The sequence below is a fragment of the Petaurus breviceps genome, unplaced genomic scaffold, assembly GCF_028583685.1.
Source record: "Petaurus breviceps papuanus isolate PSGF00001 unplaced genomic scaffold, PetGlider_PUasm1.0 227, whole genome shotgun sequence".
Lineage (NCBI taxonomy): Eukaryota > Metazoa > Chordata > Mammalia > Diprotodontia > Petauridae > Petaurus > Petaurus breviceps.
In genome coordinates, this window is record NW_027185896.1 from 15654824 (window position 1) to 15678512 (window position 23689).

General features: G+C 46.0%; 1 protein-coding gene across 3 annotated transcripts in view; it reads left to right on the top strand.

Moving 5' to 3' along the window:
- PTH1R (parathyroid hormone 1 receptor) overlaps nt 1-19155 on the top strand; it is an 80030-nt gene extending 60875 nt beyond the window's left edge. For 2 of the 3 annotated variants that reach the window (XM_069095898.1, XM_069095900.1), the window contains 9 exons: nt 1502-1596; nt 4493-4679; nt 5132-5285; nt 9670-9730; nt 10070-10136; nt 13877-13971; nt 14191-14332; nt 17230-17271; nt 17959-19155. In XM_069095898.1, coding sequence (XP_068951999.1) covers nt 1502-1596; nt 4493-4679; nt 5132-5285; nt 9670-9730; nt 10070-10136; nt 13877-13971; nt 14191-14332; nt 17230-17271; nt 17959-18339 — 1224 coding nt within the window. In that variant the 3' untranslated portion in view covers nt 18340-19155. The remainder of the gene's footprint in view (nt 1-1501; nt 1597-4492; nt 4680-5131; nt 5286-9669; nt 9731-10069; nt 10137-13876; nt 13972-14190; nt 14333-17229; nt 17272-17958) is intronic. The other variant, XM_069095899.1, reaches the window with a different exon arrangement.
- Nucleotides 19156-23689: the final 4534 nt, after the last annotated feature.

The following is a 23689-nucleotide window of genomic DNA, read 5'->3' on the forward strand; positions in this document are numbered from 1 at the left end:
TGCAGTGCTTGGTGCTGGGGATATGAAAGATAAATTTGACAGAAATCCTGCTCCAAAGGGAACAGGGGGGAAAGGATAATTGCATGAAAAACCCTAATAGAGGGAAGCAGAAATAAGTGAAAATAAGAGGTCCAGGAAAAGCCCAGGGAGAAATATGAAGACAGACCACCTCCAGCAAGGGCAGGGAGGGGGGCAGGATAGACAGGAGGCTTCAGGGGGACCTGTGTCATGGAAAGTTTCAGGACAGAGATGGGATTTCAATAGAAAAAGATGGGAGGAGGAGAGGTCGTGCATTCTAAGTATGGGAGCAAATCTCAGCAAAGGCATGGACAGAAGAGAACCTGTCTATCTGTCTGTCTGTGTCTCCCTCTCTCCAAACCTCCCCTTCAGACAGGTGCCAGGTCTTCCCCATCCCCGTATCAAGGACACTAAACCAAGGAGTTCTACCTATGGAGAGCCTCTGCTGAGCTGGGTTACCCCATCTGCCCTTTCTGCCTTCTGGTTTATAGACTCCATCTTCCCTGATGAAATTTCCCCCAGTGCCCCAGTACTACCTGGCCAGACTCCCATTCCCTCTTTCCCAGCCCCTTATGTTGGCACCAGCCTGGCCGGTGGCGAGATTTCCAGGAAGGGCTGCTCAGCTACCACTGGGCAGGGAGGTGGGGAGAGCCCTGGCTCACATGTGGTCCAGAACCTGAGATCAAGACGAAGCATTGGGATCCCTGCCCAGTGACATCAGCCACCTCCTCCTCAGCCTTAGGCATCAGGCCAGCCTCTGAGGGGGCAACTGAACCCAACAAGGCCAGCGAATAGAGATAGCCCCCAAGCTCTAGCTCCTACCTTGGTAAGGAGTTGGTCTTTGGTTCTTGGAAGTTTGGGGGAAACACTAGTCCCCGGTCTGAAAGGGCAATTGAGGCTATTGCCTTCAGGGAGCCCCTTGTCTGAGGGGAACATAAGAAAAAAGCATAAAACAAAAGCCCTGTTCAAAATTCTCCTCCAGGAGCCCTTTCCTGATGAATTCCTCCTGCCTCTCATCTCCCCATGCTATTCAGTATCCAGCCTACACCCCCACCTCCTTTCTACTAAGGATAATCTAATACAAATACACATATATATAAAGTTATCCTTATACACACATATACACATACATATATATGCATGCATACATACATATGTATGTGTAAGAATATATACATACATATATACACACATATACATAAATATATGTATTATAAATATACTGTATATATACTGCATATAGTCTACATATTTCTGTGTTGGTTCCCCTACCCTATCCCTTAGATAAGAGGACCCCTAAGGGCAGGATTTATGTCTCCCCCTCCTCAGTCAAAAGATTTCCCGAGGACAGAATTCTTACCTCTTGCTTCCTTGATGCTGATCCCAATGTGATAGCACCATTTCCCCACAGTGACCCCAAATTCGGACTGGCGGAGGCCTTGGTTATCCTCCTCCTACTGACTCTTTTCTGTTCGGCCCTCAGGAAGTCTTCGATCGCCTTGGAATGATCTACACTGTGGGCTACTCCATGTCTCTGGGCTCCCTCACTGTGGCCGTGCTGATTCTGGGTTACTTCAGGTAAGATGCTGAAGCCCTTGCTGCTGAGATCTGACAGGTCCCCATTTCCTGCTCTCTAGATGTCTGGAACCCAAATGGATACTGACACAAGGAAACGAGGGAGTTGGAGCCCAGAGCAGGGAGTGTTATAGGTCACAGCCTAAGAGCAGGACTGAGGAAAATGCCTAGGAAGCATGTATGGTGCCTGTCAGGAAGTCACAATCCCATCCCCATCATTACTAGGCAGGTTGTAGACAAATCATTGAATATAGGTTCTGGGGGAGGGCAGACCCTCTGGAAGCAGGCATGGTCATTCTTCAGAGCTTCCCTTGTCTCCTAGGTGGATTTGCCCTGTAGAATTTTGGGTCCTGGGATGCTAACTGCCCTTTCTCTGATCTCTGAAAACTGCACTCCAACAATGTAAGGTTCCCAGCAGAACAGGCCTGGTTTTCCCCTCATCTGTCACAAACTCTCAGATGGAGAGGTCACTTCCTCCTGAGGGTCCCATAATTTCTTTTTTTGGCAACAAGTTTCTCCTTATTGGTCAGAATCAGCCCGGAATAGCAATCAGGCTCCACCTTCTAGGAAAAAAAAAAAAAAGAAGAAAATTGTGAGGAAGGCAAAGCAGTGAATCCCTTTTACATGTAATACACTCTTCAACTTAATTCAGTGCCTCTAGCTCTGACATTCTCTGATCTATGATCCCATAAGAAGCCCAGTTTGCGGCATTTGGGGATGAAAAGGCCAGTAGGACACCACAAGGAGATGAGAATTCAGAAAAGGGAAAGAATGTAAAACTCAACTGAATTGTGATTCATGCCCATTGTTTTCTCTGCTCAGCAAGTGAGTGTGGTTTGTACATTTAGACCCACGAATTTATCTACATAATGGATACTAAATGCTTTGTTACTAAAGTGCTTTATGAATTCCAGTTGTTACTATTATTATCATTGTTATTAATAGAATTACTTCAATACCACTGTTATTTCCAAAGATCTGGGATTTCATCAGGAGTCATTTCCTCAGCCAACACAGTGTGTCATGGTGAAAAAAGCTCTGGATTGAGAAACAGGACCTTGGTCTAAATCTCTCACAGAATTCACAGAATTTCTCAGTCATTCCCTGTATGAACTTGAGTAAGACACTCAAACTTTCTAGACCTCCGTTTCTTCATCTGTAAAGTGAGGGGGGCTTCACTGGTTCAGTGAGTTAATCCTGGAAGTGACCTGAGAAGCCATCTAATCCATCCTCCTCCTCTCATAGATGGAGAAACTGAATCACAGAGAGATTAACACATAGCTAGTAATCCAAGGTGGGGGTCCAACCCAGATCTTCTTGTCTGCAAGTCCAGAGGAACTCCAAAGTCTCTTTCAACTCTGATAATCCTATGAATCTGTAGTGCACCTCCCAACCAATCAATCAATCAATATACATTTATTAAGTGCCTATTATGTACTAGGCACTGTGATAAATGCTGGCTATTAAAAAAAAAAAGAAAGAAAAAAGACAGTCCCTGCCTTCAAGGAGTTTACAATCTAATAGGAGAGACAAGTAAACAAACAGAGTGAGCTATATGCGAGATAAATAGGAAATAATGAACAGAGGGAAGACATTGGAATTAAGAGGGATTGAGTAAGGCTTCCAGAAAAAGATGTGACTTATAGGAAACCAAGGAGGTCAGTAGTCAGGGTAGAGGAGGGAGAGCATTCCGAGCCTGGGGGACTGCCAAAGAAAATGCCCAGAGCTGAGGGATGGAGGGTCACTCAGGGCCAGGACGCCAGTGTTGTGGGATCAAAGAGTACATCTCATTAGACAATTAGCCATTTCCTATGACCAAAATAAATCTCTGCCTATGGTGATTACCCTTCCCAAACTTAGCTAGGCTGGTCCTCAAATGACAGACACACTCCATCCCCAGGCCTGTCCTTGAAGCCTTAACAAATGGGTAAGAATTAGCCGTGCTTGTGCCTTGCTGGCCCAGCCTTCAACAGCTCAGGACTTGGGAGCAACTTCATCAGCTTGATGCAAAACCCTTTAACAGTTCTGGACTTGATGAGGCATAAGGGCAGGGACTTAGATGGAAGTTTATTGGAAGACAAGTAAAATAGAATATGTAGAGTCCTTTTTGTTATCCATGTAATGCACAGATAATCCAGAATTGGTGCTTTTTTTTTATTATTCTCAAATGCTAGCCATCATTTCTCCCGGTAGATTGATCTTTCTTATCTGGATATAACTTTGATTCCCTGTTCTGCTACTCACTCCTTGTCTGAATGTGTGCTGATCACTTAACCTCTTTGGACCTCAGTTTCCCCATATATAAAATGAGGGGATTAGACTAGGTGACCTCTAACATCCCTTCCAGCTCTAAACCTCTGGTATTCCAGTCTTTTTACTTTCTCTTCTAGGGGGGCAACCGCCCTTCACTTTGAGACTAAAAAGCAGCTAATTGACTCTCCTGAACTTCAATTATAAATTGGGGACAATGCTCTTTCTACTACCCACGTCACAGAATTGATGAAAAAGAAAGATGTCAGGGGCGGCCAGGTGGCTCAGCGAGTAAGAGCACCGGCTCCAGTGTTGGGATGACCTGGGATCAAATCCGGGCTCAGACACTCAGCACCATACCCAGAAATAACTGGCCGCGTAACCTTGAGCAAGTTACTTAATCCCAATTGCTCTAAAAAAAAAAAAAAGAAAAAGAAAGATGTCGATATTAAATCTCAAGTGACAGGGGAGCTACTATAATCATTGTTATTATTACAGAAACGGTTCGTTCTCCCCTGAGCTCATCAAAGACCTAGGGACCTGGAGCAGGAGGAGAGGCCAGAGCAGGGAAGGGGTCAGTTCTTCCTGTGACTTGTGGGTCTCTGTGAGCTCCACTAACCTGATGCCCTGTTTCTTGTGCCCCCTCCAGGAGGCTGCATTGCACCCGAAACTACATTCACATGCACCTCTTCGTGTCTTTCATGCTTCGGGCCATAAGCATCTTCATCAAGGATGCCGTGCTCTACTCGGGGGCTTCCTCAGACGAAGTTGAGCGCATCACCGAGGAGGAGCTGAGGGCCTTCGCGGAGCCTCCCCATGCTGATAAGGCGGGTTTAGTGAGTGTCCCAGGCCCCAGCCTATGTCCTGTCCCTTCTTGCCCAGACCATCTACTCTGTACCCCCCACATCCTCAACCACTGCCCCTTCTGTTTTCCCACTTTCAGTGTCCCTCCCCACTACTGACCCCTCCCACAGCAGAGTATACCCTAAAAGGCTTCTCAGGCCCAAGGACCAACTTTACCCCCAACATACAAATACATGAAAGTGCAAAGTAATTCATGTACCAGCCTGAACACAATCAGACATAAGCAAGTGGCTCAGTCTTCTAGGGGTGGAAGTGAAATATGGGGCAGCCCCACCTTCATTCTGCCACCTTGGATTGTCCATGGAGAACTAACCCCCATGCTAACAGAACGCTTCCCCACCTGGGGTGTGAATTAAGACAGGGTAGCCCTGGAAGCATTGCCAACTCCATCTAACTCCCTGCCCATTGTCTCCTCTCAATCCAGGTGGGCTGCAGAGTGGCGGTGACTGTCTTCCTTTATTTCCTGACCACCAACTACTACTGGATTCTGGTGGAAGGCCTATACCTTCACAGCCTCATCTTCATGGCTTTTTTCTCTGAGAAAAAATATCTCTGGGGTTTCACATTATTTGGCTGGGGTACGTGCACTGGGATGCTAAAGGCCTGCCTTCCTATCCATCCCATCTTGCCCTTGGCAATGACCTAATACGGCCATCTATGTGCAGTTTGTGCCTGCTTGTGGCTGTGTGCAAGTGTGTGTGTGTGTGTGTGTGTGTGATGGAAGGTATGTGTATATTTTTGTTTTGGTGTGTGTGAACACGTGTGCACATGTGAGCATGCATATATTTTGTAGCTCCATGGATTAATTATACATTGTGTCTGTGTGTGTCTGGGAAGGTCTCTGTGCATGTGTGTGATTCTATAATTGCATCGTGAGAACTCCCTGTGCGCATTTAGGGTTCATGCATGGATTACGTTATGTCTGCCCTGTGTGCCTGTCCTGTAGCTGCCTCATAATTCTGTTCCTACACTAGGAAATTCCCCTTACACACACATGCACAGTCTGTCCAGCCTCCACATATAAGAGGAGTCTCAGGAAATCACCCACAAAGACCTGTAATCAGTTGGCTATTCTAGGTCAGCAGTGGCATTTATGGAAATGAAATGGGATCAGTGACAGAAGATGAGTATAGGACCAGGGTCCAAGACCTGGTCACTGCCACAGAAAGGACTGAAGCTCAGGGTATGTTGCAGGGATTGAAGGACTGAGATTGGAGTCAGGCCCAGCTCTGCCCCTAGCTCTCTCTATGACCTTAGGTAAACCCCTTCTACTCTGAAACTCAGTTTTCTCACCTATAAAATTAGTCTCTTCTAGCTCAGACCTCCAATATTTAATGTCACTGATCAGCTCCAGAGCTTATTCTGTAACTAGGGTCAGAACACAGTCTATAACCAGAAAACAGGGGCCAGCATATGATGGCTTAGCCTTGGATTGGGCCCCCCATCACCCAATAACTCTCTTATCCTGTCTCTGGCAGGAAATATTCCTGGAATTTGGGATGTTAACCCTTCCCTTCACCCATTCATTTGACAGCCTGTGATCAAGACCCCTGGAATTCCCAAAGGATCCCCACCAGCCCCCATGTCCTTAGGAATACACAGACTTTAGTGGCCCCTCTACAAAATGGGTACCCTACTTTGCCTACCACACCCTGGACCAGCTCATTATGAATAGGAAGTCCCAACAATGGCAGGAATATGGGGGGGGGGGGGGTAAAAACTGCATAATATAGGAGAGAGAATCCTAAATGGGAAGGCATAAGATCTGGGTTCAAATCTCATCTCTCTTACATATGGGGCATGTTGATTCTTCTCTCTGGAGCTTGGCTTCCCCACCTGTGAGATTCAGACTACTCTCCAAGGCCCTTTCCTGCCCTAAAAATTCTCTGGTGAGGTGGCTGAGCCAAGGATGCCCTCTCTCTCTCCCTCCCTCCGTGACATTATTGATACTCTTCACAGTTGGACACTTAGGGTAGGGTAGTGGCTTTGGCTGAATGTTTCCACTTCCTCCAGAATACCTGCCTCCAGAAAGCTCTTTCCCCCCTACCTTCACTCAGTTCAGGGAGACCAATGGTCACACCTAGATCTTAAGACAAAGTCCCCTGGCAAAAGCCTAGCCCTTGCTCATCATAGAACATATAAACGTGTGATCTTCTGACCAGGACTGTAGCTAGCCCAGTGAAGTATACCCATTAACCCTACTGGGGCACTAACAGCAGTAGCTTTAAAGTTCAGAGACCCAATGGGCCACAGGGAGCCAGGAAAGGTTCTTGAGGTGAGATCTGATAGGAAGCTGCCAGTGTTTGTGGAGGGGTGGGGTGCTGGCTGTAATGTATAGTATTGGCTGGGCCAAGCTAGGCCAGGGTATGGGCCTCACTTGGTTGAATGAGCCCACGGGGTGAGCCCTGAGGGGGGACATACCTGACTTTATAGAACCTGCATTGTACACACTGTGTGTTTTCACTGCTATGCACAGCGCATACAATGTGGATACTATAAGAGTCACTGACAGCATCGGTGCCCACCCAGGGAACCCTGTCTGTGCCCACAGGGGAGTAATTGTATGTGTGCATATGGGTGTGTACGGACGTATATAATGATCTGAATCTATGTGTGCATGCATGTGTCTGTATCTCTGTGTGTATCTGTAACCAGGAGAGCGGCAGGTGGGCATGCACGTGAGTCTGTGCACATATGCATGCCCATGGTGACTAGGTGTATCTGTGTGCGTGGTTGTGTGGGTGTGCTCATATCACACTGTGTAAGCATGCATTTTTATGTTTGTGTTTATGGGCGTGGGTGAGATTATGTGTGAATTTTCAGGTAGCTATGCTTCCCAGTGAGATGATTGTAAACTGATAGTAGAAATCAGGCTGTCTGGGAAATTAACACTGCTGTTAAATGAGCTTCTAGGAAAGATGGCCGGGCGGCACAGGGACAGGGTGTGTGGGTCCATAGGTAGGTCATGAGATCCAATCCTCTCATTTTACAAATGAGGAAACTGAGGCTCAGAAGAGGAAATACCTTGCCCGTGGCCATACAGATAGTATATAGGGCTGTTTCCCCTTCCATGGCTCTTTCCACCTGGCCAGTTTAGCTCCCTAAGGGCTAAATTAGGATTTTTTTCCCCTACCTGTATGAACCTGGCAGAGGTGACCTCTAAGCCAACCATCTGGGCTGCTGGTGCTGGAAGTAGGATAAGGGAGACAGTTCAATAATGAGATAGTTTGTGCTGAGACAATAGCTTTTAGAAAAACTGAGGGGTTTAAGCTGGGAAGAGGATGAAGTCTGGGAGAAAGACCCAAAGATAAGGGGAACTGAGTGGAGAGCCATGTTCTTAATCAGAGGAGAGGCAAGGACAACAGGATAGCCGAGTGGGTCAAAAAGAGAGCCTGCCGAGCTGGGGTCCAGATGGACACAACTTCTAAATGAAGTCAAGTCTGGAAGGCCAGACAGAAAGGACCCCTCCCTACCTCTTTGAGGGACCAAGGAAGCCGAGATCAGGAAAGAAAACACAACCTGGGCCTCCAGCTAAAGGAGGGTATTCTAGCAAGGACAGTAACTCCCAAGGGTCACAACCAGTAATTAGAAGAGGATCCAAAACAAGGAAATCCTGGAAGAATCAGAGTAATTCTTTAAACCTGATGAAGTACGTGTCCATATACATCATCAGACAGATAGTGGGAATGAAGAGGAAGGGGGGAGGGGAAAGCAGAGGAGAAAGGTGACCAGATAATAGACAGGTTTCCAATCCAATGAAATCCAGCAAACATTGACTAAGTACCTGCTATGTTCAAGGTATCCTCAGGATACACAGATAAAATGACTGCAGCCCCCCCCCCCCAGGGGCTCACAGTCTACTGAGAGGATGCATCATTTAAAAGGTACATAGAGGGGTGGCTGGGTGGCACAGTGAATAGAGTACTGGCCCTGGAGTCAGGAGGACCTGAGTTCAAATCCAGCCTCATACACTTAACATAAAAACTAGCTGTGTGACCTTGGGCAAGTCACTTAACCCCAATTGCCCTCCAAAAAGCAAAAAATAAAAAGTACATAGAATCATGCTCATAGGAGGAGGGACACAACTCTACTGCCCTGGAGAGATGGCACATCACCCTAGCCTTGAAGGAAGCCAGAGACTCTGGGAGGTGGCAGTAAGGGGGAGGGTGCTCCAGGCATGGAGGAAAATTAGTGCAAAGGCACAGTGGCTGGAGACAAAAAACTAAGTGTTAGTTTAAGGAGTTTGAACATTGTCTGATTACTCATCAAAGTGGCCTTGATCCTGGAGACCACAACTCCTTGAACCCCACAGTTTGAGACTGGAGAGCAGCCCAACCCACAGAGTTCACAGCTTTGGGGATCCCCCCATCATCCTCAGCCTATGCCAGACCTTGGCTCCCATCCCTTCCAATGCTGCCTCCTTCCCCACCCGCACCACCTGCAGTTTTTCTCATCCATTCTCATTTTTCTTGTCTCGTCTGTGCCATCCTGGACATGTTCCCTCCCCACTCTACAATTCAGTGATTCCTTTCCATCTCCATCCTCCTGGCCCTCTCTCACATTTCTTCTACCTCTCCTCACATCCCAACATCAGCATCTCTCCTCTCGACCAGCATGTTCCCTCTCTCCTCCTCCCGTCCCTCTTCCCTCTCTAGACATTCCTGTGCCTTCTGTCTATATTCAGAGAGGTAAATCAAGACTCAGAGGCCAGGGAAGGGGAAAGAGGGAGGGGGAATGGGGGCACCTTACCATGGGCTGACTCGCTATTGAAGGGTGGGAGGGTAGGAGAGCTGGGGCCTCATGCCTCCTCTCCTCTCCTCTGTCTCTTTTCCCTTTGTCTCTCTTTCATACTTCTTATGCATCTCTCATCTCTTCTACATGGCTCCTCACCTCCTCCTCCTCTATATCTCTGCTCTCCCTTCTTTCCTCTTCTCTGTATTTCTCCTCTACTCTCCTCCCCAGGCCTCCCTGCCGTGTTTGTCGCTGTGTGGGTGACCGTGAGGGCCACACTGGCCAACACCGAGTAAGTCCAGGGCCTCCTCTGGGGCCTTTTGGGCCCTGGAATTTTGGGGGGAGCCTCAGAGCAGGGTTGTCTTAGGATGTCCAAGGCCCATCCATGACCCATGACATCAGCATAAGAAAGCACAATTATGTCCCTTATAAAGGACACTTCGGGGGTGGTTTAATAGGGTGGGGGATTTCTATAGATACCAAATAAGAGAGCATCTAGGTACTTTATACATGCTACTTTAAACATGAGAGCCTAGAGGAGTGGTCTAAGGAACAGCTGTGCCCAGGGTGGGGGGAGCCCATCAGAGGAATGCCACTGGGTGCTGATCACGGTGAACCTGTGTCTCCCTAGGTGCTGGGACCTGAGTTCGGGGAATAAGAAATGGATCATACAGGTGCCCATCCTGGCAGCTATTGTGGTGAGCAGGGCCTGGGGGATGGGGAGGGAGGTATGAGGAGGACTTGTGGCCCCTACCTTCAGGGAACCCCAACCTATGTGAAAAACATGTTCCCAGCCTTCCAAGGCTGTTGGAATCATTGTACAGGTTGGACCCAATGGAGTATGGCATCCCTTCTACCTCTGATAGTTTGAGATTCATATGAATCTCATGGACTCTTCCTCGATGAACTTCCATCTTAGATGGAGGGACCAAACTGCTTTGGTCTGATGGGGAAACACAGGTCATGCCCTCAGAGACAACTGAACCACAGGGTCAGAACTGGAAGAGATCTCAGCACCCAACTAGTCAAGCCCATTGTGGGGAAAGCATCCCTTCTACAAACCCACCCAACGAGTGGTCATCCTTTCTCTTCTCGAAGTCACCAGGGAGAGGGAGCATGCTGCCTCCCAAGGCAGCCCATTCTGCTTCAGGAGAACTCTAATAACAGTCAGGGAGTGTTTCCTGAGAACAGACTTAAACTTGTCTTTTTGCAACTTTTATTCATGGCCAACTCTGGGCTCTAACAAGACAAATGAAATCCCTCTTCAACATGGCAGCCTTTCAACACTTCTATCGTGTTGTCCCACCCATTACTGAGCCTTCTCTTCTTCGGCAAACATCCCTCTTCCTCCAACCCATTCTCTATGGAATGTATTCAATGTCATTGACCAATCCAGTTGCCCTCCAACTCATAAATGTCCTTTATGAAATATCATGCCCAGAGAAGAAAGTACTCTGGGACATGATCTGATTATGGTAAAAACAAACAAACAAAACCAACAGGATTGACATCTCATAATCTGTGGAAACTCTGCTAATCTTTTTGGAGAGGGGAAGGTAGGGCAATTGGGGTTAAGTGACTTGCCCAAGGTCACACAGCTGATTTTTTTGTATTACGTGTTTGAGGCCAGATTTGAACTCAGGTCCTCCTGACTCCAGGGCTGGTGCTCTATTCACTGCACCACCTAGCTACCCCATATACTAATCTTATCATGCTGGCTTTTTTTTTTGGTGACCATATCACACTGTTGATTCATATCAAGCTTGTCTTCCACTAAGAACCCCTGATCCTTTTTTCAAACAAACTGCTATCTAGCCCTAAGGTCTTGTTAGGAAGTTGATTCACCTAAACTTCTAACTGATCAATCAATAAACATTTATTAAATGCCTACTACATGCCAGGCACTGTTATTAAGTGCTTAAGAACCTACTGCATGCCAAGATGTGCCAAATACTGGGAATGCAAAGAAAGGTCAAAGACAATCCCTCATTCTAATGAAGGAAACAAGAGACAACTATGTACAAACAAGTATTATATACAGGCTAACCTGGAGATGATCAACACAAGACAGACACCAGACAGAAGTCAACTCCATGTCACAGGAGGCCTCCAGGCAGAGGTTGAATGAACCATGTATTAGGGATCTTGCAAAGGAAATTTCTACTCAGGTACCAGTTGGACCAGACACAGGTCTGGGGTACCTTCTGACTCTTGATATTCTGTGATTATTTGAAGCACACGTTCCCTCCTTCAGGGTACTTCCATTTTAGAAGGGGAAACCAAACATTCCAGAACACAATCATTGCCATTCTAGTTCATTTGTGTCTAGGGCCAAGTGAGGGCTGTAGAGAATAGGTCTTGTGGGAGCTCTAAGGAAGAAGAGACCCCGGTAGGCTGGGATGGTCTGGGAAGACTCTCTAGAGGAACTGAGACTTGAGAGGACCCTTGGAGGACATGTGAGATCTGGACAGATGGAGCCTTAGGAAGGAGAGGGGCCAAGAATGGGCCTTTGGAGGATTGGGGGATGGGGGTGGGAGGAACTGATAATGAGGAGTCTGGCCTGACTTGAATAAAGGGCTCAAGAGAGGAGTCATGTGATATAAGGAAGATGGAGCCTGGGAGTATCAGGGATGTGCTGAAGCCAGACAGTTGTTAAATTTTCAGTGTGAACATTTATTTACACCTTAGAAATGAGCAAACTACAAATCAAGGCTTGATTTATAGCTTTGTTGACTGTACTGACTTAATAAAGTGACAGAGAATATATTAATGGATGCAGATTTAAAGTATGTCCTCCAGATTTTTTTTTAATTCTTAAACATTTACCAGCACCCCCCTGATGAAGGCCTTGAATGCTAGGCTGAGATCTAGGGAGTGGGGGATGGAGAAAGGGACAAAGGGGAATCTTTGAAAAAGATGAACTCATAATAGGGTGAGAGCTATGATGCAGGGTCTTAGGGACTGTCTAGTATAAGCCATCTGCTTATTAAAGATAATCATAACAGTGATAGCTGATGTTTATAGAGTGATGTAAAGTTCCCAGAGGAATTTATATACAACATCTCACTTAAGAGCATCCCGGTGGGATGTGCTAGATAAAGGCCATAGAGTCCAAGAGATTCAGTTAAAATACTGTCACAGATGCCTACAGAGGACCTGACCATCCTCATGCCAACCAGGCATCTAAGTCTATCCATCCAACTATAGGTAACTAAGAGGAACAGTGAATAGAGTATTGGGCCTGGAGTCAGGAAGGCCCTGAATTCAAATCCAGTCTCAGACACTTACTAGCTGTGTGACCCTGGGTAAGTCACTTAACCCTATTTGCCTCAGTTTCTTCATCTGTAAAATGACCCAGAGTAGGAAATGACAAATCAGTATCTCTGCAAAGAAAACCCCAAATGGGGTCACAAAGAGTTGGACACAACTGAAAATGACTGAACAATAAAGGGTAAATGGCCCTCTTCAGATCTTTTCCCAGGTTCTGAGTATAAGAGGCAGGCTAGAGAGAGCAGAGGTTTCGAGAAGACTGGCCCAGTATAAAGAACAGAAGATTTGAAGTCAAAGTAACTCATGTTTAAGGTCCTACATTTTGCTAGCCAAGCGATCCTGAGCCAGTCAGATTTCTCATCTGTCTTCTCGTTCCATCCATCATATTTCCTCTTTCTTAGGCCTCAGTTTCCATATCTGTTAAATGAAGATGAGGAACTAAATTATATCTGAGGCCTCTTCCAAGTCTAATCCATCTGGTCCTGTGAAGGTGACTACAGTGTTGTATAATGAATAGAGTACTGAATTTGGAGTTAGGATGACTTGGCTTTTATTCTTGCCTTCGACCCTTCATTAGCTATGAATGGAGTCCATCTTTGATCTCTGTTCCTCTCCGAGACTTGGGCAGCAAAACTACAATCAAGTATTTAATAAGGTTATAGATTTCATGCTGAGTATTCCTATACCAACTAAATCACAGTTCTTTCATATATTGGCATATTCTGGAAAGATTTCACGGGAGATCTGGCTGTTTGGACCCAGAAAGAGACAATACTTGGCAGGTGGAATAAGTAGGAGAAAGGGCAGGAGAGAGTATTCTTCCCTCGAGTTCCATGTGTCCCACAGCATCACAGAATGTCAGATCTGGAAAGGAATATAGGCATTTGTCCAAACTACCCATTTCATAGATAAAGGAATTGAAAACCAGAGAAATTAAATTATTTTCCCAAGATCACACAGCTCCTAAGGGTTAAACCTGGACTTAGAACTTGTGACTCCCAAGACTAGCATTCTTTCCATTATACTACATTGAAATAAGACTCCTGCTACTCTCTGTCCCAGGGGAACAAGTACACAGGACTGTCCCACCACCTTCTTCCCCCAGCTACATAAAACTCTGAAATCCCTTCTCCCTAAATTATAATATTCCATTTTTTCTCTCCCACAGGTGAACTTTATTCTTTTTATCAATATAATCAGAGTACTGGCTACTAAACTCCGGGAGACCAATGCAGGGAGATGTGACACAAGGCAACAGTATAGGTGAGTCTTCTCCTTTCCCCCATATTTCATCTCCTCATTCAGTGGCCCTAATCAGGACCCTCTTCCAACTCTCAGCTCTTCATTCGATAAATTGCAAATTTCCTGAAGGAGGATGCACTTGAACTGGGTCTTGAAAGAAGAGCAAAGTTTCAGATGGAGAGGGAGGAAGGGTTGGTCTTGCCCTTGACCTTGACCTTGACCAGCCGCCTCCTCTTGCAGAAAGCTGTTGAAGTCCACACTAGTGCTCATGCCGCTGTTTGGGGTGCACTACATAGTCTTCATGGCCTTGCCGTACACAGACGTATCAGGGATTCTTTGGCACGTCCAAATGCACTATGAAATGCTCTTCAATTCATTCCAGGTAGGTGTGGCCATCAGGTCCTCAGGCACTGCAGATCACTGGCCTATGGGCAGATCACTGGCTTATTGTATCACTGGAAAATGTGTGACACTCTAAAGTTTAATCTGGACAGTAACATTTTTCTCCACCACTTTCTTAAGTCTGGGCAGTCAACAAAACAATAAATCGAGCCCTGGTTTGTAGCATTTGCCAGTCTCCTAGATGTAAATACAGCAAAATTTAACAATGGGTTGTAGCACATCTCTGCATGCACACTCAGCCAGAACTTTCACTTTGCCATTCCTATTTCCATAAATCCTCCTCCCCCTTATAGCAGAAATGTAGTTAATCAGGTAGGCCCTGAAGTCCACTACAGGTTGAATTGAGGGACTAAGGGGAATCTGGGGCTGAAAGTTAGCCCACAATCTCCACACCTCCCACACCTCCCCCTTAAAACAGTCTGGGCAGAGGGGCTACAGAGGCATAAACAGCTTTTTCTTTTAGCTGTAGAAAAGGGGATCTGATCAGCAAGCTGATAACACCTAAGACTATAAATGTTCCATACCCAGGCCAGCTTAGCTGCAGCCTTCCCCAATAGCTCACAGAAGCAATTGTGGGCAGTGGGGGAAAGGGGGATAGTGGAGTGTTAGAATCATATTCTTAGCCACAAAACACTCAATAATTCATTACCTACTTAACTCTGTGCAAGGCACCTTGCTAAGCCCTGGGAACAGAAAACAAAACAAAAAAATTAAAATTGAACTGCCTTCAAGGAGTTTGTATTCCACCTGGGGGATCATCAGAGGCCTTGAGTAGAGGCTGGCACCCAAGCTGAGGCTTATGGGGGCTAGGGATTCCAAGAGAGGAGGTGAGGAAAGAGAACATTCCAGACATGGGGAGAGTAGGGAGGCAGCCAGTGCAAAAGCACAAAGTGGAACCTGGGGGAAACTCAGCTTGCTCAAATCCTCCAAGGGCAATATTACTCCATCTAAGTCTGGAAAGGTAGGCTGGAATAAGATTGTGAAGGTTTCCAGGGCCAAGGTGATGAGGATTTTATATTTTATTCTGGAGGCAATATTGAGTCACTAAAGTCTTTTGTGAGCTGGGAAGTGGGTAAGGTGGTCAGATCTGCTTTAGGGAGATGATTTTATGTGGAGCATGGATTGGAGAGGGGAGCAGAGCAAGGAGAACAATTGGTCAGGTGATGAAGGCCTGAACAAGGGTTGGGACCTGTGTTTGTGGAAGGAAAGAAAAAAAAAGACAGACATGGGAGATGCTGTGAAAATAGAATCAACACAACTCAGTAGATGATTGGATGTGGTCGGTGAAGGAGACTGAAGAGCTGAGAGCAGCTCCAAAGTTGCAAACCTGGGTGACTGGAAAGGTGGTGATGCCCTTGGCAATGACACAAGCTGAAACCTACCTGCCTAGGTAGGAAGCTGAATCAGTGCCTAAGGTGCTGCCCTCATGAGAAACACACATCCTCATGCACAAGAATAAAGTTGGGACAAGTCGACAAGCATTTATTAAATACCTACTATATGCTATGCCCTGTGCTAAGCCCTGTTTATACAGATACAGTTTCTGCTCTCAAAGGAGCTCGCAGTCTAATAGGGAGACCACATGAAAGCAGCTATGTACCAACAGGATCCATTCAGGATTAATTGAAGATAATCACAGAGGGAAGGCACTAGAATTACGGGGGATTGGGAAAGGCTTCTTGCAAAAGGCCATTTTTAGTTGGATTTGAAGGAAGCCAAAGAAGCCAGGAGTCAGAAATGAGGAGGGAGAGCATTCCAGGCATTGAAACAGTTGGTAAAGCTCCCAGAGACGGCAGATGGAATATCTTGTGCCAGGAATAGCAAAAGAGGCTAGTGTCACCGGATTGCAGAGTACATAGCGAGAATAAGATAGAGGACTGGAAAGGAAGAAAGGCTCAGTTTACGAAGGGCTTTGCACACCAAGTAGAGAATTTTATATTTGATCCTAGAGGTAGAAGTTTAGTGAGTGAGGACTTTGAAGTGATGTGCAAAGAAAGACCTATGCGTTATGATGATCATTTTGACAGAGGAGGAGAGGGTGCACTGGAAGGGGAAGAGATTTGGGGCAGAGAGAGCAACTGGAAGGCTATTACAGTGTCCAGGACAATCTCCAGGCCCTACAAGGATGGAGTTTTCCCCAGGGTATTCAGTCCTGCACCACCCCCAAAAAGAAAAAGAAACTGGTACTGCAGTAGCAAAGCTGAGTCTTTCACAAGCACCAGGAGCCCGTCAAAGACCTATGGAGCCAGTTAAACTAATTGTTGTCAACTGTGAAATTTGCAAGCCATTGCCCATCATTTTACAATGATCTGCACCCATGGAAATGTCCACCTCCAGCTTTTAGAATCTGTCCACCTCCAGCTTTTAAAATCTGAGAATTTCAGAGAATGAAGCTACATAACAATTCCCCCTAGTGGCCAAGACGTATAATTTCATTTTCAGAGGGGGAAAGGGGATAATAAGTAACTGAAGAATAAACCTAACTCAGTATTACAAATGCAGCTTGCAAATTATCTTGTAAAATGTGAGTAATTACATCTGTCCCACTCTACTATTGGAGACAGGGAGAGAATTTCCCGCAGCTCACTTGATATATTGAGATCCCAACCTGAGTGAAAAGGGAAGGGGGTGCTGAAATCTTCCTTCTCTAGAGAACTTTTAAAAATAGGGTGGGCTTTTTACCCCTTCCCTATCTCAACCTGCAGTTAAACCTGGGAAGGATGTTCTAGACATTGGGCTCAAATTCTCAGCTCAGCAAGGAGGTCTTCCTGGAAGTGGAAGGCTTTGGGGGATGGGAGATGTATCAGGCAGTGGAGATCCTGAAGAAACTACTCAAGGCATCCTTGACCTTCCTGTCTTGTCTGTCTCTTTCCCTAGGGATTTTTCGTTGCCATAATATACTGTTTCTGCAATGGAGAGGTAAGTGTGAATCCTGCCCCAACCTTAGAATGTGCCCTCTGCTTGACCAGAGGAAATAAAGATGAAATCAGATTATAGAACCATGTCCCTTGCCCTCAGGGAGCTTAGAAACTGGTCAGGGGGATGCAATATGTGTACCAAATATGACATGAGGAAGAATGGGAAGGAAGTGGGGGGGAATAAACATTTGCTAAGTACTTTACAAATATCTCATTTGGTCCTCTCAACAACATGATAGGTAGGTGCTATTATTATCCCTATGTAACAGTTGAGGAAACTGAGGTTGTCAGCAGTTAAGTAACTTGCCCAGGGTCACACAGTTACTAAATGATTTAGGTCAGATTTGAACTCAGGTCTTCTTAACTCCAGTCCCAGCCCTATATCCACACACTGAGCTACCTAGCTGCAAAGCAGAGGTCCAGGCAAATCACCCAATTCTAAGCTTTATAGAGTGACTTAAGGAATGTGACCTCCTTTGACCTTCACCACTAGACTGTGGAGGAGGAGGCAGGGGTATTATTAACCCTATGAGGAGTTAAGTCTTTTGCCCATGGTTACCCAGCTAGTGAATCCTGAGGCAGAATTAAGACTCAGGCTTCTTCTGACCCCCAGGCCACCTTCTTACCACACACTGAGGATGGAGGGTCACTAAGGCTGATCTGGTGATCTCTCATCCTTCCCCACAAGGTACAAGCAGAGATCAAGAAGTCGTGGAGCCGATGGACCCTGGCCTTGGACTTCAAGCGGAAGGCCCGGAGTGGCAGCAGCACCTATAGCTATGGTCCCATGGTGTCACATACAAGTGTCACCAATGTGGGACCCCGAGGGGGGCTGGCCTTGTCCCTCAGCCCTCGACTAGCTCCTGGGGCTGGAGCCAGTGCCAATGGCCATCACCAGTTGCCCGGCTATGTGAAACATGGCTCCATTTCTGAGAACTCATTGCCTTCATCTGGCCCAGAGCCTGGAACCAAGGATGACGGGTATCTCAACGGCTCTGGAATCTATGAGCCAATGGTTGGGGAACAGCCCCCTCCACTTTTGGAGGAAGAGAGGGAAACAGTCATGTGACCTATATCCCCTACCTATCCAGGGGGCAGAGACCCTGGGCTTGAACCTGAACTCTGAGGCCTGCCCCCACCATTGTACTCAGGCCAGGCCCCCCCAGGGGCCGTGGGGACCCCACATTCCCAAGTGCAAGCCAAACCACAGGTCCTGCTGTCTGAGCCTGGGGTCAAGGAGATGCTCCCAGGCCTGGTCAGTACACAGGCTCAAGGGGCCATGGCTGCCTTCTCAGGACCAGGAATGGAGCTGGGGCTACCTGGGGGATGGACAGACACTCCATTGAGGGGAGGGGAAGCTGTGGAGGTCAGGGAGAAAAAATACCAAGAAGAAAAAAAAGAAAAAAAAAAGGAAAGAAAGGAAAAGAAAAACGGATTGGAGTGGCTATGTGTTTATTTTGAGCTAAGTGATGGGGGGAAGGGGCATTTTGTGGATGGATCCTCATGTGACCTAAGCCAGGACACAATAGGGGAAGAAAGCATTCTGGAAGGGCTAGAAGAAATCCTCAGGAGTAACTCCTTGACCACTGGGGACAGAAGCTGAAGCGAAAGGTCTAGTTTCCAAAAATATCAACCTTCGGGTTCCTCATCAGATCTGGGAGACATTGGGGAAGACCTGGAGAAGACTGAGCTTGTTCCAGAGGGAAATTCATAATACTTGCCAATCCACAGGAAACACTGACTCCCCAAACAGTATCCAATATGTCCTTACTTTTGCATCTTTCATGAGCTCAGGGATGGCAGAACCCATTTTATGTTGATTGAATTCAGTTTGACAAAAGTATATTAAATGGCTACCATGCCTAAGGCATTGGGGATACAGAAATACCAGCAGTACACATTTCTAGAGCATTTTAACATTTACAGAGCTTTTTCCTCATAACTACCCTGCACGGTAATGTGGGACTTTCTTAGTTTCATTTTACAGATAAGGAAATTAAGGTTCAGATGGACTGACTTAGCCAACATCACACAGATAATAAGACAGTGAGAGGGTGGAGTCCGTCACTTTCAGCCTCATGCACATTCCACTCCTGCTACTTCTGTTCTCAAAGCAGGGAAAACTCATACACAAATAACTCTATAATAGAAGGGACGGAGCAGTAAGTACATGAGAGGGGTCCGGGCAACGTGCTGTGACAAACAAGTAATGAATGAGAGATTAACAGCTGGGGAGTCCTCATGGGCAAAGGAACATTTGAACTAGACCAGGAAGGAACAAACTTCAGCAGGTTGGAATATCAGGGCAAGGTGGGAACTAGAAAGTTCATTCCAGGTATGGAGAAATCACATGGGCCAAGACATGAAGATGGGACAGGGCGGAATGAGAACAGCAGGTGAAGAGTGGTCTTGTTCGGCGAGAAGACATGAGATAAGGAAGAAAAGGTCATGTAACATCAGCTTCTGCAGGGCTCCAAGCACCAGATAAGCAGCTTACATTTTGTTCAGTAGGCAAGGCAGATCCACTGAAGTTTTCTGAGTAGAAGTTACATGATCTTAAAGAGGCAATAATACTACTGAGTGTCTACAAAGTATATATATATATATATATATATATATAATATGCAAATTAGAAAGGGGAGAAACTGGTGTGAGAGGGGCTATTACAATAGTCTAGGCAAGAAAAGATGAAGATCTGGGCTAGGAAATGGAAGGGCAGAGGCTGGAACAGAGATGTTATGGAGTTAGTAGGGTTGGGCAACTCACTGCCCACCCCAATCACTGATTAAGCTCTGATGGCAGTCTGTGTACCCTGGACAGCTCCTTGGGGTTGCCCAGCCAGAAGTTATGGTAAAGCTATCATCAAAGATGCCTGGAAGAGATGATGATGATGATTGATGATGACGACAACAACGATGACAATAGTAGTTGTAGTCATAGTTGTAGTAGTAGTGAGCATTTATATAGTGCCTACTATGTACCAGTCATTGTGCTGAATGCTTTACAAATATGTTTCTCTCTGCCTCCAATTTGATCTTCACAACCTTTTGAGGTGGGTCCTGTTATTATCTCCATTTTATAGGTGAGGGATCTGAGGCAAGTAGAGGTAAAGTGACATGCCCAGGGTCACACAGCTACAAAGTGTCTGAGGCTGGATTTGAACTCGGGATTTCCTGACTCCAGCTCTAGCATTCTATCCACTGCACTAAAAAGCACAAGAATGGGTCAAGAACTCTGCTCTAAAAAAGTTAGTGACTTACCCAGTGTCAGATGGAGAATCTGACTGGATCTTCCAGGCCTAGAACCCAAATCTTCTAACCGCAGTCAAATTCATCAAACATTTATTAAACACCTACTATATCCCAGGCCCTTTGTTAGATACTGGAGCTACAAGAATGAAAAATTATATGAAGATAATATCTGTAAAGTCCTTGGCACAGTGCCTGACACATAGCAGGCTTTTAATAAATGCTCACTTCCTCCCTTTTTTCCCATTGCCCTCAAATATGTTATCATTTTAAGGGGAACTATGACCACCATACAAATAAGTGTGCCACTCTGGTATGTGATGGGAGTTAAGGACAGAGCCAGCCAATGTGTTCTAAGATCATTTGAGGAGGAGAGAGAGCAGTTTCAGCTGGGGGCGAGGGACAGCAGAAATCAAGGAAAGTTTCAGGAAAGAGTAGCATTTGATCTAGTCATTGGAGGCAGAGAGAAGCATATTAAAAAGCAAAAAAAAAAAAAAAAGGAGTGTGTTTCCATATAGTGTCTGCATGCACAGAAGCAGGAGAGGGGATGAAATGGGTAATAATTAGTTGTCCAGCTTGGTCAAAACAGAATGCCTACAGGGAGGTGAGAGAAGAAAGAATGGGCAATAAGTATGGAAAGGTCTTGGATAAAGGAGGCCAATTAGGAGGACTGAACTAAGGAAATGACCATGGCAGTAGAGAAGATCAAGAAAGCACTACTGTGGAAGGAAAAATTCACGGGATCTGGCAGAATAATTTCTCTCCAATCCTTCCTACCCTGAAATACTCCTAAGCAACCAAAATTTGCCACCTCCCTATTTAATGGCCTCTCTTCCAGACCTCCCTAATTCTATCTTTTCCTGCCTCCTCCTCAGCCACTCTGTTCATAGTCACCTGAACCAAAACCCTGAAGTGTGAAACAGTGAAATGCTGGATCATGAAAGGTCAGAAGATCTGTGTTCAGATTCTGCCTCCAAAGTCTCTTCTACCTCTAAGTCTCAGCTCTATGAGCTTGGAGCCCTGTGGGCTAAGTAGTATAAGAATTATTATGCAAATAAGGAAACTGGGATTCAAAGAGAGGCATTTCTGGAGGTCACACAAGCATAGAGTCACACGGGTACTAGATGGCACAGTGGAGAGAGCATCAGGCCAGGAGTTAAAAAGCCCTGAGTTCAAATCCAGCCTCAGGCACTCACTAGATATGTGACCCTCAGCAAGTCAGTACACCCCAATCCTTCCTTTCCATCCATGCCAGGACTGATCTCTTCTCTATTCAGAGGGGAAGGGATGACACTTGCCAGTCTGATTAACTGCAGTCTATGTTTTTCATACAAGTCACTGGTTGGATGAAGTTTCTCATGTCTCCAATCAGAGTTCAGAGAATCTCCATGGCACAGGTTCACCCACAAAGTAGGCTTTTATAGACATCTACAATTCCCTTCCTAGTCTGCCCAGAAATATTGTTCTTATCTCCTTTGATCACTGAGAAAACAGGGCCCTCCCTCCCCTCTGGTGCCAAGTTTCTCTATCCCAGGCCAGAATTGTTCTCTCTTCAACCAAATGAATATTCAACTCAGTGGCATCCCTGGAGTCTGCCCATAGAACTTCTTTGAATTAAACTCCTTTGCTGGGCATTTAGGCACCTGAATTGGGTCCCTTTACCCACATTTCCTTTAAAAGTAGCCTTTTTAAAAATCCCTTTTTGAATCTTAAAGCATAATCATGTCAATTTAGGCAACTAGGTAGCATGGTAGATAGAGCATTAGGCCTAGAGTAAGGAAGATGAGTTCAAATCCAGCCTCAGACACTTGGGCTAGTCAGTTAACTTCTCCCTGCCTCAGTTTCCTTAACTGTAAAGTGGAGATAATAACAGAACTTGCCTTGCAGGGCTGTTGTGGGGATCCGATGGGATATTTATAAAGCACTAAGCAGTGTCTGGCACACAGTAGTTGCTATGGAAATGCTTATTCCCTTCCCCAGTTCAGATACCACTAATTGGGGGCCTTCTCTGGGCTGAGCACTGAAGAAGACACAAACACAAAAGGAAAAAGAGTCCTTGCGTTCATGAGGCTTCATTCCACCTACCTTCTAAATAAGCAAATGCAGTATAAACTGAGAAGAGAGAGACAGAGAGAAAAAGAGAGACAGAGTGAGATACAGGGAGAGGAAGAGAGGGAGGAGAGGAGAGGAGAGGAGAGGAGAGGAGAGGAGAGGAGAGGAGAGGAGAGGAGAGGAGAGGAAAAGAGAAAATGGTCAACTGACCCCTGCTCACCCACCAGAGCTTAGAAGGAACATGTTCCAGGATGGGCACCAGAAAACCCCAATCTTGGAGGAGATCTGTGGACCACTCTGAACCTTGGCCCCTTTCCTTCCACTCCCAGTTATTAGGACATAATTCTTTGCCTAATGCTAATCATGCACCCTTACCCCAGGCACTGGGACTGGGAAGAGAGGAAGGTTTGCTTTCTGACTCTCACTCCCTAGTCTCCTAATACTTTTCTTCAGGGCATTCAGGGAACTGTGACCATAGAATCCACTGTAGATCAAAGGCTACCACTGAATGGAACATCCCTCTGGGATATTCAGTCTCCTTCCCCCAGCGCTTCACCCCCATGCAGCACTTCCCACACACTTGCTCCCACACCAAGACCACACATGGCTCTTTAGAAAGCCAGCAAACAGTGTCTCCTGTCCATTCTTCCCTCAAAGGCTTGATTCAAGAGGCCCCACGTGGAAAGAGGTCAGTACCAGGAGGCAGGGATACAGAATAATAAAGATAATCGTGATAGCAACAACAATAGCAGCTCTCCTGTGATGCTCCAATGTTTATTTGCTAAGGACTTTCCTCATAACGACCTACCAGGATATACTTATACTACCAGGCTGTATAAGGACTATTAACCCCATGTTACTGAAGTCCCCAGCTTCCTAAGTGAAGCAGACCCAGGAAATGGTGCTATGGAAACAATTTTTAATTTGGAGTCAGAATATTTGGTTTAAAATCCTAACTGCTACATATTCAATGTATAATAGTTATAGTAATGATAGTGACAAAAACAGTTGTAGTAATAGAGATGATCAAGATGAGTTGGTGACGATGGAGATAAGGAAGTTGGTGATGATGGAGATGGAGATGATGGAGTTGGTGATGATGGAGATGGAGAGATGGAG